This window comes from Hemiscyllium ocellatum, chromosome 1 (assembly GCF_020745735.1).
Source record: "Hemiscyllium ocellatum isolate sHemOce1 chromosome 1, sHemOce1.pat.X.cur, whole genome shotgun sequence".
Taxonomy (NCBI): domain Eukaryota; kingdom Metazoa; phylum Chordata; class Chondrichthyes; order Orectolobiformes; family Hemiscylliidae; genus Hemiscyllium; species Hemiscyllium ocellatum.
In genome coordinates, this window is record NC_083401.1 from 71,253,338 (window position 1) to 71,270,719 (window position 17,382).

Below are 17,382 nucleotides of genomic sequence, written 5' to 3' on the forward strand. Positions count from 1 at the left end.
CAATGAATTTTGCATTAGCTCAGTTACATTCATGAGATAAGTGAGAGTCATATTCCCAAAGACCTTTCATAGGAAGAACTTTCCACAAAGTCATGTCCTGCTAGATGTCCATATCCTCACTACAATGACACCTATAAGCAGGTTTTGGAGGTGAAGTGTATTGACTCCAACAACTGGGAGATAGTTGCTGATGACTGTGGCCTTTGGAAGCTGACCATTTGGATGAATGTCAGAGGTGAGCTGCAGTAGGCCAGGAAGAGAGTGCAGAGAAATCAGAGTGCAGTGAATTATCCATCTCCTCAGCTCATTGCCTTCCTCTGCAGAAAATGTGGCAGACACTGATATCCCAGAATGCAAATTCTGAATCATACCATGCCAGGCCTAGCACACAGGTAGCCACTGATTGGCAAATATCATCTCACAAGGTGGAATACAGTCATTTGCCTAGTTACTAGCCTGTGGAAAGAATTTTCCATTTTCTATTTCTCTAGCTTTTCAAAGTACAATTCCTTTGCCTGCAGCTTTGAGCTCCAGCTTATGCACTTACAAATGCTTGGGTGTGATATTTTTGGAAGTGTCTCTCGTGTTCACCTTGGACTAAGACGTTTTGGTTCAGGGCTCATGATTTATGGCTGGTCTACACCAGTTCTGGTGAAAGTAGGCAGCAAGTAAATTTGTCACCATCTGCCATTTACACAATGGCAGCACTGTGCCAAATAGCTCCCGTATTTCCCACTGCCTCTGCGCTCAACAGTAATATGAGTGGCATGTGCTAATAACACATAGTGCTGCCAGTCTCCTGTTCGTAAAGGCAGTCTGTCTCACTGGAAGTGAATACTTTTGCTGCAATTCTCAAGGAAAAACTCTAGAGCAGAGAGAGGGTCCCAGGGTCATGGATGTTATGCTGAAGGCCTTCATGATGGAAGTGGACAGGAAGAAAGACACTTTAGATCAAAGGGATTGGAGGGCAGAATGTGGACAGGAGGCTCTCAGGATATAGTAGGAGTGCTGACCATGAAGGGTGATTACTGGCAACTTTAAGCAGAAGTAGCAATGTCACAAGAGGATAATGACATCACATAGAAATCTATTGCATATCTTATTCTCTACACGGCCAAGCTCTCATAGAACACACCACCACCACTCTATCCTCAGCATTCCCTGGCACTCAGGACTCAATACATAACACCCAGACACTTTACCATATCCTCAGCCAACTTCCAATGATGTCAGTAACACATCCACCACATTCTTTCTCTATATACTATCCAACCATGGCAAGTACATTGTTCAAACACAGTGCAACAACATCACAGAAGTTCTTTCCTCTCACTTGAAGGATAAGCTGACATCCAAAGGAAGGAAGTATGGAGAATCAATCTCATATCTGGCAAAGGGCATTGTGCAGATCCTTCCCTCTCTGTGTCCTCTGCTCCATCTCCCATCTATAATGCAAACCAAAAGGCCCTGCAAGTGTGGTTCTCAAAGCTATGGGAGTCTTTCTGTGGATCAGTCACCTTTTCCAGTGCCCTTCATGTGAGAAAGTAGCTATAATCCCTGCCAAATCCAGGAACTCACTCCAAGATCTCCAAAAACACTTCTGTTATCTCTGGATACATTTGGTTTGATTTTCCAGGTAAGAGGTTTGGGTGTGGAATTAAATGAAGGTGATGATGGATTAGAATTCTGATTTTATTCCACTCTCTTCCTGGCTTGACAAGGCCAACTGAAGGTAATTGGGGAACCCTATTTTGGACTTATACTAAATAACTAAAATACTTAAAATGGCAATTGAAAATTCTATTAACCCTCAATTCTGGATTTCAGCTTCTGTAGCCCAACCTTCCATTTCTGATGAGGGTCTATAGCAGAAGCCACACCACCACCACTGATGTTTGGTCATCAGTGCGCCAAGTGGACAAAGTAGGCATACATTTCCTGTGGCTGTCAAAATGTTTGTCACTGAAGGGCTGCTCCCAATAAGTCCACTCCTGAATTTCTGCCACATGCTAAATGTTCTCTCATCCTGCAAGGAGAGAAAACAGATGTGTGAGTGTTCTCAATAGTTTGTGCATACAGGAAGGGACAGCAATGTTTATCCAGGGTGACTTTGAGGCAATGGAGAGAGAGAGAGATAGAGAGAGCAACATAGTGAGTATGAGTGCAGGCTGTTCAGATATGAGCAGCTTGGAGGCAGGACTGAGTGGATCTGCGTGATATATTGTTCTAGGGAAAACTGTGGAGGGAACATTGGGCAAGACAGATTGTGGTGTTTGGCATGGGAATGAGTTTGGCATTCGCTTTTCCTGTCTTTGTTTGGCCCTGGATGTTCTTTGTGATCTGAATCCGGCTTGAAATGAGCAAACCTCTATTTCTGACATCTTTGGTCCCTTCTGTGTTGCCTCATTGGAGAGACTGAATTGGGTGTATCTCTTTGCTGCTGCATCTCAAATCCTAAAGCAATGCCTCCAGACAGGAATGCGAGAATGGCGCAGTTGCCTTCACAGTCTGGACATTGATACAGCCTCAAAAGCCTAAGCCTGATGGGCCCTTGTAACTTCCCCTTACAGTTCTTTTAGTTAGAAATCCTTTCTTTAATGGATTGATTGGTTTTCCTTCCAATCTCTCTTGTTTGGAGGGAAATTCAAAGGTTGAAAGATGCTAATGCTGTGGATCAGCTAAAGATAAGTAAGCTGGCTTCCCAAGTTACAAATATTTCCACAATTCTAGTCGGGACTCAGTTTCCAAAATTCTGCCATTTGCAGAGGTTCTTAAAATCACTTACAAGTTGGGTGATAGCTTTTAAGGTATCACCAGTGTTGGGCCCCTCTTGCAGCTGAATGCCTTTGTTGAGTGGTGTGTGAAATTACTCATCATGCCTCTGCCAAGTTGGATCTAGCCCCCTTCATGCTCCTTGACAATGACAGCAGCTGTCTGACCTGCCAACCAACTGAGCTAACCAGCCCTCTTCACATTGGATTGAACAAATAAAGAGAGAACAAAGGAAGTATCAAAAGAAGAAAGGCCAGTCCAATGCTTGACAGAACAACCAATAATGGATCAGTAAATTCAAAGATTCCACTGAATTGTTCACTCCTTCCTTTAGAATTGTGGGGGTTGCTTTGGTTACTGTCCATCCCACTTCCATTAGACTAAAGAACCACCAATTCAAACAACTTTCAAATCACAAACATTCTTACAATGTTAATGAGAAGTTGCAGACCAGACTGTCAAATTTGAATGGGATAATTAGTTCAATGGTAAATATAATAAACAGTTTGAACAACCCCTGTGCTTTTCATTGAAGAAGACTTTGTTCCTTTGAAGTCCTCTCCTACTGGTCTCAAAAAGCTGAAGAAGGCTGCTGTCTATGTTGAACCCTTGAGATGTTCACTGCTGGGTTTCTGAATGCCCAGGGCTTGGCTACAGACTGCTGCAGCTTGACTCTTTCTGGAGTACTTTGGCTGATGTGAATTGCTAAATCTCAGGGCAGGTAGTGGGTAAGGGGGTGACCCGCAGGAGATCCTGGGAGATGTCAATTGCCATTTTAACTGTCAGCAGTTTCAGTGCCAAGAATCAGTAGGCTCAGGGGAGGCTTGAAAGATTTTTTTTTGTCATTGTGAAGGTTCTTCTTGACAGTATGAGAGCTCAAGTGCTAAAAAGAAAGTTTAGGTCTTCATTTCCCTCGGCTTCTTGCAGACACACTGGTTTCCACATTTGTCAGTTCCAATGACAGAAACAAATCTGCTTGATTCCTGGCCTCACTATAAGATTAGATTCTCTACAGTATGGAAACAGGCTATTTGGCTCAACAAGTCCACACTGACTCTCTAAAGAGTAACCCCCCTCCCCTATATTTATCCCTGAGTAATGCACCTAACACTATGGGCAATTTAACGTGGCCAATTTACTAACGTGCACATCTGTCAACTGTGGGAGGAAACCAGAGCACCCGGAGGAAACCCATGCACACACGGGGAGAATGTGTAAACTCCACACAGACAGTTGCCCGAGGCAGGAACTGAACCCAGGTTCCTCTTTCATTAATAAGTCATTTGAACTGACAAAGTCATGGCACAATTTACATTTTGACATACGGTTTTTTTAACGCCTGATACTGGCTTAATTGCTGAAGATCCTACATGTGTGCAGCTGAAGAGGCTTCTGCGTGCAATTCTTTTCACTTAATCATTAGAAATGTAATCGCTTCTTGTCTCGTGAGCACGTTCCTTTTCGAACTACAGTAACTTCAGCTGTTCTTCAATACCAGTTTTCAATCTGGACCTGTATTTTTTTATTTGCCTAAACTCATGAGGCAAAATACCAAGTAATAGATGCTACATCGCTAAAGAAAACAAGTCATTTGAGAAAAGCACTCCAGGATAATCTGGAGGAACTATGTGAGGAGATCATTGAGGTCATTCTCGATGTCAGGAGCAATTGCTCGTATTTTCCAAAAATGCCCAGATGTCAATACAAGATTCTTACCAGGGAGCGATGAAAGAGCTATTAATGATGATTATTGCATGTTGGCACCCTCATTAACTGGAAATGTCAGCTCATTAATCTACAACTATTAATTATACTGTGGGATTGATTAGAAATCAGGTACTGGAATTCTTGACATGCAAGTCAGAGTGGGTACTGGTGACTCCAGCTCAGTCCCTACTCCTGGTTCAGTGGCATTTAGAATACTGTGAAGTGTTCTGATCACCACATTACAAAAGGATGTGGACGCTTTGGAGAGGGTGCAGAGAAGGTTTCCGAAGATGTTGCCTGGTATGGAAGGTGCTAGCTATGAAGAGAGGTTGAGTAGGTTAGGTTTATTTTAGAAAAAAGGAGATTGAGGGGTGACCTCATTGAGGTTTACAAAATCATGAATGGTATAGACAGGGCGGATAGAGACAAACTTTTTCCCAGGATGAAGGATTCAATAATGAGAAGTCATGCTTTCAAGGTGACAGGTGGAAAATTTAAGGGGGATACTCACAGCAAGTACTTCACACAGAGGGTGATGGGCATTTGAAACATTTTGCCAGCAGAGGTGGTAGAGGCAGGCATGGTAGACTCATTTAAGATGAGTCTGAACAGATGCATGAGTAGGTGGGGAGCAGAGGGATACAAATGCTTAGGAATTGACCGACAGGTTTAGACAGTGGATTTGGATCGGCTCAGGCTTGAAGGCCAAAGGGCCTGTTCCTGGGCTGTAGAATTTCTTTGTTCTTCTTTGTTTGTCCTCACCACCATCTTGGACACCCAGCACCAATATCACAAGCCATGGTCCAGGGACAGCTCTTACATGCAGCCCACTTCATGGACACTGGCATCCAACACCTGCCAGCCTCTCGACAACATCATGGCACACTCCAAACTACATACTGCACTCTTTACCACTTTAATGTTGCACTTCCAGGACTACTGCCAACTTTTACAACAATGCTGCTACAATGACACTTTGCATGTCCTTTCCACTCCTGGAGTGAACCAGGCTGCACCTCAGGGCTGCTGGCAGGGTCTCCAAAGATCACTCACCTTATTCCTATTTTAATACTAACAGCATCTCTGCCTTGTCTTGTCCTACCTTGCATTGCCTTTTGGCACAGGCACAAAGCCAGGCAGCTTGTCCTGCCACCATGTTATATCAGTATCACATCTATACCATGTGCTGGCAGCTAATGCAGCAGAGTTATTCATGTGCCTCAACCAAATAACCATGTCTCAAAGTTGGTGGGGAGTAGTGCTTACTTGTGTCTAGGGAGACATCTCTCAATCAGTGGGTCCCAGGACAGTAAGTTAAGATCAAGTTCCAATATCAGTCCAGGTTCTTGAAAATGGTCTATCAGCTGTTTGAGGAGGTCAGGATTAGGACCTTCTCCTCGTAGGAACTGGGGACCTAAATGTAGGCCACACATAATCTATAATGATTCTCTCTGTCCTCATAGAGGGTGTTCTCTCCTGCTTTGAGAAAAGGGAAGGATTGAATGAGAAGAAAGAGGGTGGCACAACTGTTAGTGCTCGTGCAAGTAGACGATCAGTGGTGAGGTGACCCAAGTGAGTGATAAGGAATTGCAGAGGCCGTGCAGGTTTGGTAGTATGGAATGATCAGATGGGTGAGAGTGAGTGGGGAAGATGCTGTATGCAATAATGGGAGCAGTAGATCATGAGCCTTGGTGGGAAGTTGATGCAGTAACAGAGAGAGAGTGAGCGTGAAGTAACAGAGAGAAGATGGTGGCAGAGCAGAGAAGGTAATCAGCCTTCTTCCAGTGCTGGGCATTCTTCAAGACAGCTCAGCCCACAATGACCTCAGAGGAGGTGAGCAGAGTCCGGTGTTGTGGCCTTTTCCCCACTATTTGGGGAAAGGTCATCCCTCTTGTGCAACAATGTTGGTAAGGTACAGGACTGTTTCAGACTGCCCGGGTACACAATGGTCTTTTAAAGATGGTGTGAGGGATAACAATCTAGTCCGTGATATCCCAGCAGTAGTCTCCGGCTACTAAGTGGCAAAAGCCAACTAGCCTTAGTCAAGAAGGGCACTATAGTGTTGTGGTAGGTAGTTACTGAGGTGATTGGGATGATGGCACAAGGAAACACTGAGCCTAACAGAGAGAAGCTCTCCATTAAATTCGACGCAAATGATGCTTACCCAAAATATTGTATGATTCAGCCCCGTATGCTTAAAATAATATTTTATAAAATAATATTATGCATAATTTGTCATGCAAGAGAACAAATTATTATTTTGAATATGTTCTAAAACAAACCTTTTTGATCTACAGATGCACCAATTTAATTCAGCATTTCAATTCCTGTCATATTTTACCCTTTCACATCGGCACTAATGTTAACTGGGCTTGAATAATTTCTTGACAAAGACTTGTGATTTATTTTAATTCATGTTTATTAAGAACATCTGTTCTTCACTTACTGACAATTTAGACTGCAAATTCCAGTGGTGATATCCTTAATTTGTGGCTGATTTTGTCCAGACTACACCTAATTAGTCGTGGACTTTATGCATCAGAACTGGTGCAAATCATCTCTAAAGGGCTGTTCATCCAAATTTGTGAAAATAAGCATTTGTCAAAATTTGCTCATGTCAATTTAGCCATTCCCTGTGCTGATTAAATCTAATTATTTTCAGGCAGTAGAATAAGATTTTCCACTACATATAAGCAGTTTGTTTTGAAGGAATCTCTCAAGAATTATAAATTGTATGCCATTAGCAACAGTCATTTTAGGTTAATTTTAGTTAACCAATTGTCAAATATCTCAGAGCAAACTCTTCAGAAAGTTTCTGACTGTGCACCAGCTGCTTTCTGCTGTGACAATACTGAGGCAGAGGGAAATCAATAGAAAATCTCCAAAGGACTGAGTGATGAATGAGCGACAATTTGAATAGGTTACAATAGGGCAATACTACACCATGTAGAACACATCATTCTCAAAATCCTGTAAGAATCACAATGTTAGGAACATATTAAAGTGAACTCCTGAAGGAACATGCTTCAACGCTGAGCTCTGAGTCACAAACACAAATCTTGAAACAGGGGATAATCTATGCTGTGACCTCCAATAACTATTATTGTTGCTGTGATTGCTTACTGAATACAGCCAGGGTACATTATTGAGATGTTTCAACAAGCACTCATCCAGCACTTAAGTACCATATGTTAAAACCACCTCACTTTCACTCCCACCTATTGACCCATCCTCCTGAAAGGAGAATTCCACAGTCTCGCTTTGTTCCTTTTTCAATACAAAATTATGCGGTCATATTTGATACACTGAATTTGTTTTTGGTGAGGGATTGGTTAGTTCAATTGGTGGGACATCTGGTTTATCATGGGTTCAGCTCCAATAACAGCTGAGGTTACCATGAAGGACTCTCCTTCTCAAGCTTTCTCCTTACCAGAGACATGTTGAAACACCACCAGTCAACTCGCTCTAATGAGAAAGCAGTTCTATGATCTGATACCACTATGTCAACTTTACATCTTTACTGAATTTAAAGCACTTTATGATAATTGCATTTGTTTACCTTATGGAATAAATCATGGTGATATTAAAAAAAACAAAGCATATGATGAATAATTCATGTAAGCAGCAATGATGGAACTCATTTTATGTCTCATTATGTGAAAATAAAGTACATGAAAACTCTCCAGTGGCACCACAGTCATCTTCCATTATCTGAGAGGGAAGTGGGAATGTGAGTGGAGTATGGACCATTAATTAATATTGGTTTCTATAATAAATGATATTGAGGACTAAATGAGTACACAGATTTCAGCATTATGAATTACGATCAAATACATTGTGTGCCTGTCCCCTTGGGTGTCTGGGACTATACATGTCTGAATAACGAAAAACAACTACTCAATGTGGAGGTGCTTATAGGATTAACCATGACATTGTCTAATTATAAAACCATGTATGAGGATATGTTTAAACACTTACCTTTTCCTGATACTGTCGTCTTGATGAATCTAATGACTGGATAAGAGCTGTCGCATGGCCAACAAACATTGCATAGCACGTGGCTCCCACTATCATGCTCAACATGGTTATCCAGAGATCAGACATAGACACTGGTGCCCGAGCTCCATAGCCTATGCAAAGCATATGGCTCATAGCTTTGAACAGTGCATATGAATATTGCATCCCCCATGAATCATTCTGCATAGAAAGAAAAAGACAGAATTAGCCAGTCAGCAAAACCTTCTGAAAGACTTCGTTTTCTATTTTATTATTAGAAGTGTAATGGATCACTAGCTCCTGACACATCAAGCTGCTAACATTTCTTTCATGCCTGAGAGCAACTATCTGGTCTTCAGAGACTCTTACACTCTGCTCTGCTTTTCATTTTTGCTTATGATTCTGATTTTCAGAGAATAGTCTGTTAGTAACATTCTGCGTCCCACTTTTATTTCTTTAGTTCATAACTAATTTTTTTTATTCTCTCTGCAAACCATTTGGTCTTCAATCTTTATACAGATTACCATCCAGCAAGCAAAATGTTAGACAGTTGGACAAGACATTAATTGGATAACTACTATAAATCTAATATCATATAGTTAGTTAAATGAATAATGTAACGATACAAAATATAAATAAATGAGACATAAATATTCATATCATTCATAAATATATGAAAAAATTATACATGTGCAGATGATAATTTAAAAATCTATGTATATGGAAAGTAGTATTGAAAATAAGTGATTCATTTGAAACAAATGATGAAACCTTATAGGGGCCTGAGAAACATGGGCAATGGCAAGATCTGAGGCAGAACAATGTAAGAAGTCTGGCGTGGCCCATCTTGACATTGGGAGCGACTATCAGTACTTTTTTAACACCTAGTGAGCAGTGAGGTCTATTCCTCACTGGGCAGTAGCCAGTTGCCTATTAAGAGGAGTTATTAAACACATTACTAATGGTAAGTTTTGTGTCATTAATATGCAGATTACTACTTTATCAAATGCGTTGACCAAGCTAGGCAGTGAATGTTTGATAGGGGGATTAGGGCCAGTATCTGATGACTTCAGCTCACTCTTGTTGAGAGGCTCCTCCAAGGTAGGCCAGCAGGAGGCTGGAAGAACACAGCAAGCTAGCCAGCATCAGGAGGTGGAGAAGTCGACATTTCAGGTGTAATCCTTCTTCAGGATTGGGGGTGGGATTAAGGGGAGTTGGAGAAAAAGTTGAGGTGGGCAAGGGGGCAGACACACAGGGTGGTGAGTTGGGGATAGGTGAACACAGGTAGAGATTACAACCTGATTGGTCGATGGGAGAAATGAATTCGGGTTGGTAGCTAGAAGGAAGGGTCGATGAGAGGAATGGAAGAGAGGGGGAGGGGCTGTGAAGGGGCGGGAAGGGAAGGGAGGTTAATTGAAATTGGAGAACTCAGTGTTGGGTCCTCCAGGCTGTAGTCTGCCCAGGCAGAAGATGAGGTGTTGTCCCTCCAATTAGCAGTCTGATTCGTTGTAGCAATAGAGGAGGCAGAGGATGGTCATGTCAGAAAGGGAGTGGGAAGGGGAATTAAAATGGGTGGTGACTGGGAGGTCCAGACAAACTGGTGGGCCCAGCTGAGCAAAACATGCTCTGATTTTACATTTGGTCTCCTCAACTTAGAGAATACCACATCAGCAGCACCAGATACAGTAAACCAGGTTGGAGGAGAGGCAGGTGAACATCTGAATCACCTGGAAAGAATGCTTGGGGCCCTGGATGGCGGTGACGGGGTCGTGTGCCAGCAGATTTTGCAACCTTTACGGTTGCAAGGGAAGTTACCTAGGTGTTGGGGGGGAGGGTGTGGGTTGGTGGGGGGAGTGGCATGAACCAAGTATTGGCAAAGGGAATGATCCTTGCAGGAGGCAGAGAGGGGCGGGGAAGGGAAGATGTTTTTGCTGTTGGGGTCTAATTGGAGTTGACAGAAGTGTTTAAGGATGATGCATTGGATGTGGAGACTGGTGGGGTGGTAGAAAAGGACAAGAGGGACCCTGTTTTTATTGCATTTGGGAGGGGTTTAGAGCAGTGGAACGGGGAATGGAGGAGGTGTGGTGGAGGGCTGTGTGGTTGACAGAGGGTGAAAAGCACATTGTTCACAATAGGTGGGCATCTGGGATGCTCATGAATGAAATATCTCCTCGTCTGAGCAGATGTGACAGAGGTGGAGAAATTGAGAGAACGGAATGGAGTTCTTGCAGGATATTGGGTGGGAGGGGGTTTAGTACAGGTAGTTATGGAATTCTGTGGGTTTAATAATAAACATTCATCTGGAAACTGTAACTGGAGATGGAAATGGAGGGGGAGGAAGGGGGAGGGAGGTATCCAAGGTGGACCAAGTGAATTTGAAGGCAGGTGGAAGTTGTGATGAACTGCTCCAGTTCAGCCTGGATGCAGGACACTGCACTGATACAGTCATCGATATAATGGCTGAAGAGTTGGGACGCAGCTCCTGTGTAGGTACTGAAGAGGGATTGTTCGACATAGCCAACCAAGAAGCGGGCATTACTAGGGCCCACCCAAGTTCCCATGGCCACCCCTTGGATTTGGAGGACATGGGAAAAGTTAAAGGAAAAAGTTATTAAGAGGACTAGCTTGGCAAGGCAGAGGAGGGTATTGGTGGAGGGAGCTATTGGTGATCCTCCATGTTGGATATTGGGCACCAGTGTCGCAGGGCATGCTCTGTGGGCACCAACCAGACACACACTCCATGTCTATAGACATCGGCATATGTTGCAACCATTAAGAGCCGTCATCTATGATCCACTTCAACGCTGCACCTCAGGTTATACTGGCAAATGTCATTGTAGTGCTGTAGCAAGGACAATGTGCATTCAGGGACATGCACCCCACTCATGGACTGAACCAGGCTGCATCTGCAGGTTGTTCACTCACTGTCATAGTGCTCACTTATCCTTAACCTACCTGGATGCCCACAGCAACTTGCCTTGCATTGCCTTATTTTCTAATTTTGTTCTTCGCTTCCTCAGCCAGAGGTACTAGTTTCATATTAATTTTGTCTTGCGTTGCTATGTAGCACAGACACAAAGACTTGCCATAGCTGTCAACAGGCCTCAGTCAACTCTGGCATAATAGGCTAAGGGCAGCCTCCAATTCCAGTTCAGCGGCTTCAACTCAGTCAGTCAGAGGCAGGATATTCTCCACACAGGGGAGGTGAATGTAGAGCAGCCTGCCACCTATCTTGAGTCTTTCTGCCATACTGTGTGATGCTTTCATCCTGGAGTAAGAGGGAGGCAGTATTAAGAAAGATCAAAGTGGGTGGCGTAGCTGTGAGAAGGTGACCTGAGACAGTGAGTAGACAGTGCAAAGTGTATGCAAGGTTAGTGGTGTCAGTGGGTAGGTGACAGTGAGTGAAAAAAGATGCTGAATGCAATAGCGAGATTTCTGAGCCTTGGTGGGAGCTGGGTATGACATTAGAGACAAAGTGAATGTAAAGTATCAGAGAAAAGATGGTGGCATTTACATGGAAAAGTGAAGAAGGTCTTTGACCTTCTTCCTACATTACTGTGCTTTTCTCCAGATGAATGAAACTGCACTGACGTAGCTGGAAACTTTGGACCAGGCAGGAATGATTTGGTACAGTGGCCTTCCCTGTGGAGCTGAGGGAAGAGGACATCCTGTATCCACACCACCCCATGCAGCAGGAACTCCAGGTCCCTGCCCTTAAAGATGGGAGCCACTTCTCCATTGTCTGCCATGTCCAGGGAAAATGTCAGGGATCTGTGCACATCAGTCAGAGGAAAGGTGGCAAGCAGGTAGTCAGAATAGCCTCAAAGTGCATCTCACTCAATAACCAGCTTTCTGTGTTGAAAAACAATTGGAGTGATGGCTCTTCTGGGGCAAATTGGAAGGAGCACAAGCTATAGTGGTAGTAGACTCTACAGTGAGAGTGACAGACAGGGACTTCTGCAGCTGTAGACTGATTTCTCAGAAGTGCCAGTGTCAAGGACATCATTGAACAGCTGCAAGGCATTTTGAAGCATTGGGGGTGGCGGGGGTGTGAGGAACAGTCAAGAACTGTGATTCACATTGTGACCAATAACATAGGGAGAAAGAGAAATGATATCCTGTGACAAGGATCTAAGGAGCCAGGTGGCAGACTGAAAAGCAGGATCTTCAATGTTGTAATCTCTGGGTTACTCCCAGTGCCATATGCTCGTGCATAAAGGAACAGAGAGAGAGAACGGGTGAATGTGTGGCTGAAGCGTTGGTGGAGGATGGATGTTTTAAGCGATATCTTTGAAGGATCCTCAAATAAGGCCATGTGTATAGACCCTCAAAACAAAAGGGGGCATTCAAAATGCTGGAGTGTACTATAGTTACCCCAAATAGTCCAGGAGATATCAAAGAATAGAACACGGGTAAAACTGAGAGAACTGTAAAGGTAATAGGAGAATGCTTGTATGGATTTTAACTTCCAGAAACTGTTTCCATGCTGTCGAACCAGAACTGCACACATTGCTCCAAATGTTGTCTCACTAATGTTTTGTACAGCTCTAACCTAACATCCTTGCTTTTAGACTCAATTCCTTGACTAATTTAGGCGAGAATACCATATGCCTTCATAACCATCTTACCTACAATCATGCTGCCTTCAAAGATCCATGTGCAAGCAGACGAAGGTCCCTTGATCTTCTGTATATTCTAGTGTCCTACCGTTAATTAGATATTCTCTTGTCAGGTCAGTCAGAGAGAAATGGATCTTGATGGGTTACTCTTCAGAGGGTCAGTGTGGGCTTGTTGGGCTGAAGGGCCTGTTCCACAGTGTAGGGAATCTAATCTAAACAAACAATAAGGGTCCCAGAACTGATTGCTATCATACACCACTGGGCACTGGCCTCCAGTCAAACAAACAGCCTTCAACTACTACCCTTTGTGTTCTATTATTAATCCAGTTTCTGATCCATCTCGCCAAGTTTCCATCAAGTCCCTGTGCTTTAACCTTCTCAATCAATCTCTCATGTGGAACCTTGTCAAAAGCTTTGCTGAAATCCATATAAACTCCATCAACTGAGCTTCCCTCAATCACACACTCAATCAAATTTTCGTAAAATGTTAACAATTTGTTCAGCATGACTCCCTCTGACAAAGCCCTGCTGACTATTCCTAATTAACCCATGCCTTTCTCAGTGAATATTAAAACTTTCCTTCAGAATTTTCTCTCATAGTTTCCCTGCTGCGGACGTGAGTTTCACCAGTCTGTAATTTCCTGGTTGATCTCTGTCACACATCTTGAAAAGTGGAACCACATTAGCTATCCTCCAATCCTCCGACACTTCCCCCACAGCCAGAGAGGAATTAAAAACTTATGGCAGAGCTCCTGCAATTTCCTGCCTCACCTCTCACAGCAGCCTAGGATGCAATTCAACTAAGCCAGGGGATTCATCCATTTTTAAGCCTGTCAGAGTCTCCAATATCTTCCAATTTTCTCTATCAAACCATGTAAGTTCCCCACGGTCCCTTTTCCCGAATTCCATACCTACATTCTCCTTTTCCAGAGCGAAGACCTAACAGAAGCATTTGTTTAACAACCTTCCAATATTCTGCAGCTTCACATACAGATTGCCTCCTTGTTCCTAATGTCAGAGAGTCATACGGATGTACAGCATGAAACAGATCCTTTGGTCTGACTCATCCATGCCAACCAGCACCCTACTCTTTCCCTGGTTAACCTCTTCCCTTGAATGTATTTGTAAAATATCTTAGATTTCTCCCTAATTCTGCTTGCAAGTCCTTTTTCATGCACCCTTTTTGCTCATCAAATTGCTTTCTTAAGTTCCCTCCAACACTTCCTGTATTTCTCTAGAACTGCAGCTAAATTGCTCCCTACGGACTTGCTAAAAGCATTTCTCTTCTTCCTCATCCAGTCCTGAGTTGTCATCGACATCAGGGTTCCCTGAAATAATTGCTTCTATATTTCCCCCAAAAGGGTATCTGTTGGACCAATACCCTCCCCAACTTGTTTATAGATGCCCCCTCACTGGTCTGCTGTAGACTTACCTGCAAGGAGCTATTCCCAGTCAATTTTAGCCAGATCCTGCTTTATTTTAATAAGATCTGCCTTCCCCCAATCCAAAGTGACCTTTTACGAGCTCTCTTTCTTCCTGTCCATAACAAACTTGAGACGTACCGTGTTGCCATTGCTATCACTAAAATGTTCTCAGTTGCTACAATTAACATTTGTCTGGCTTTGCTCTCCAGAACCAGATCCAGCACTGCACCATCTCTAGTTGGGCCTTCTACATATTGATACAAAAACTCCCCTGGATAAATTTCAAGGAATCCGTCCTCTCTAAACCCTTAACACTTTGACTGTCCCAATCTAAGTTGGGAAAATTGAAATCCCCAGTATAATTACCCAATTATTACTCTTACATACCTCTCTGAACTGTCTACATATTTGCTCCTCTATTTCCTGCTTAATCTTTGGCGGCTTACACTGACTCCCAGTAAGGTGACAGCCCCCTTAATATTGCTAAGTTCAATCTCATTTGAAGACCCTTCCAAGATATCATCCTTCCTTATTATAGTCATTGGCTCCTTAATTAATACTGCTACTCCTCCATCGTTTTTACATCCCCTGTAGGGATTCTACAATTAGTCCTTGAGCTTGAATGCTCTGTATCAGGAAAATATTTTGAAAAATTATTCAGGCATAGAAATTCATTGGTACACATTCATTTTTCAGAACCAAACCAGTATTTAACATGTCAAGTAACAGCTGTGCACGTCCCCCACACTGGAAGATGAGTATGAGCTGGGTTACATTCTCCACCAGCTCTTTGGGTAGCAGGACAGGAAATGCTGCCATCTGAAAAATCCTGTCAATGGTTAGGAACAAATGAAATAGCAGCAGAGATAAATCATTCATCCCTTTGAGGTTGCCCTGCCATGCAATAAGATCATGGCCAATACGTTTCTGTTTCACATTCCACATTCTGATCTACCTCCAATAATCTTTGATTCCCCATGCCTCACAAAAGTCTATCTATCTCAGTCTTAAAGATATTCCATGAACCCCATCTCCATCGCTCTGAGGCATAGAGTTCCAAAGTTTCTCAACTCCCTTAGAGAAAAAAAAGTTATTCTCTTCACTTGGTGAAGGGACTACACTCTGAAAACTTGTGATTTCAGTTAAACCTATTGGATTATAACCTGGTGTCCTGTGACCTCTGACATTGTCCACCACAGTCCAACACTGGCACCTCCATATGCACTGCTTCTAAAGTATGTGCATCCTCCCTTACATAAAGAGCTCAAATCTCTAAGTATTCGAGATGTGGTCTCAGAAACACCCTGTATAACTGAAGTATACTGTCCTTACTTTAGCATTTATTTCTGTTCACAATAAATGATAGCATTCCATTAACTTTATAGGTTACATGCTGTACCTACATACTTTTGTGACTCATGCTCCAGAACACCTAAATCTCTCTGCATCTCAGAATTCTGCAGTTATTCATCGTTTAAGTAATAATTTTTTTATTCTTCCTGGCAAAGTAAGCAACTTCATATTTTTTCACAGTGTACTCCATCTGCCAGATTTTTGACCATTCACTCAAACTATCTATGTCTGTTGACAATTTCATTGTGACTTCTTCACAACACACTTTCTGACTGATCTTGGTATCTTCTTTGTGGCTACTTTTTGACTTATGAAATTCAGCTCTGATTTATGAGAAGTTGCTTTCACTGCTAGAAGTTTCAGTGCAGTCACCAAGATTCTATCTTAGAGTTGGCCAGGTCAGGGAGTAGTAATGAAGGCAGAGGGATAAGTTAGGAGAGGAGGATAGATCAGCGCCTCCTATATATGTGTCCTTTAAAATAGAAAGAAATTCCAATTGCTCGGAAACACCATTGTTTAGACCTTCACTGCCTGTCTTTGGTGTGCAGTTATTAATTCTAGTTCTGTTATGTAGTGTTGCCTTAATGTCTGAGAATTGGGAGATGGAATGCTGTCAAGTTTCCACTGAGAACATTTCAAATTGCTGTGGAAATCAATGCAATTAATTGCAGAGTGGAACATCTTGACATGGAGTGAGTTCGTATTGTCCAACTGGCCAAATGACACCAAAAGCAGCACTGGCAGAATGGGTGATAGGTGAACAGGCATTCTGTTATCCTGAGAGAAATGAGCAGCCTAGTCCCAGGCAGCACAATAGATTGATGCTGAGATTTCACTAAAACAATTCAGGTACCATTTACATTTACAATCAGGTGTTTAGGCCTTAACTTAGTAATTTCAGGGGGGAAAGAAAATCAATAAACAACTTTCTAAAGGAATGGATTTCAGGCAAATGGGATTTAAAAGGGAGTGCAGATGAAATTTTGGCAGAATGTTTGGAACAAAGAAGCTATTCGATGGTATGGAATTTTGTTAAAATATATTTCCATTAATCCATACAGTCTTCCTAAATGTAACCAACAGGTTTCATAGTGGGATAGATTTTACATTAATGATCAAAGGAATAGGATTACTTTGTCAAAAGACTTCTTGTCTCATGCTTTCCAATACAAATGCTCAGTAAAATTGAACAACTATGATATAAACAATTTTCTTCATGACAAGCATGACAAGTTTCATTTATTATTTATCTGTGGAGAATAATTGTGATAAATTAATCATATAAAATACTTGTTAGCATTAAATGAGTACTTTCATCATTTTATTTTATCTCGAATAGTCAGTACTTCGATTTATCAAACTTCAACAGTCGGTTAATACAAGAGGCAAATCCAGAAAGATAGATTATAATCTTAAAATAATACAGGATAGACGCTCTTTTCAACAGCCAAATCCAATCAATTCTCCATTCTACTTTCTGGTTCTTTCCTCCTATCCTGCAATTCATTTTC

General features: G+C 42.4%; 1 protein-coding gene across 1 annotated transcript in view; it reads right to left on the reverse strand.

The window, feature by feature from the left end:
• Window positions 1-17,382, reverse strand: part of LOC132818799 (potassium/sodium hyperpolarization-activated cyclic nucleotide-gated channel 1-like) — a 270,979-nt gene that overhangs the window by 142,833 nt on the left and 110,764 nt on the right. Inside the window, exon 4 of the mRNA XM_060829894.1 lies at window positions 8,458-8,676. Within this exon, the coding sequence (XP_060685877.1) occupies window positions 8,458-8,676 (219 nt within the window). The remainder of the gene's footprint in view (window positions 1-8,457; window positions 8,677-17,382) is intronic.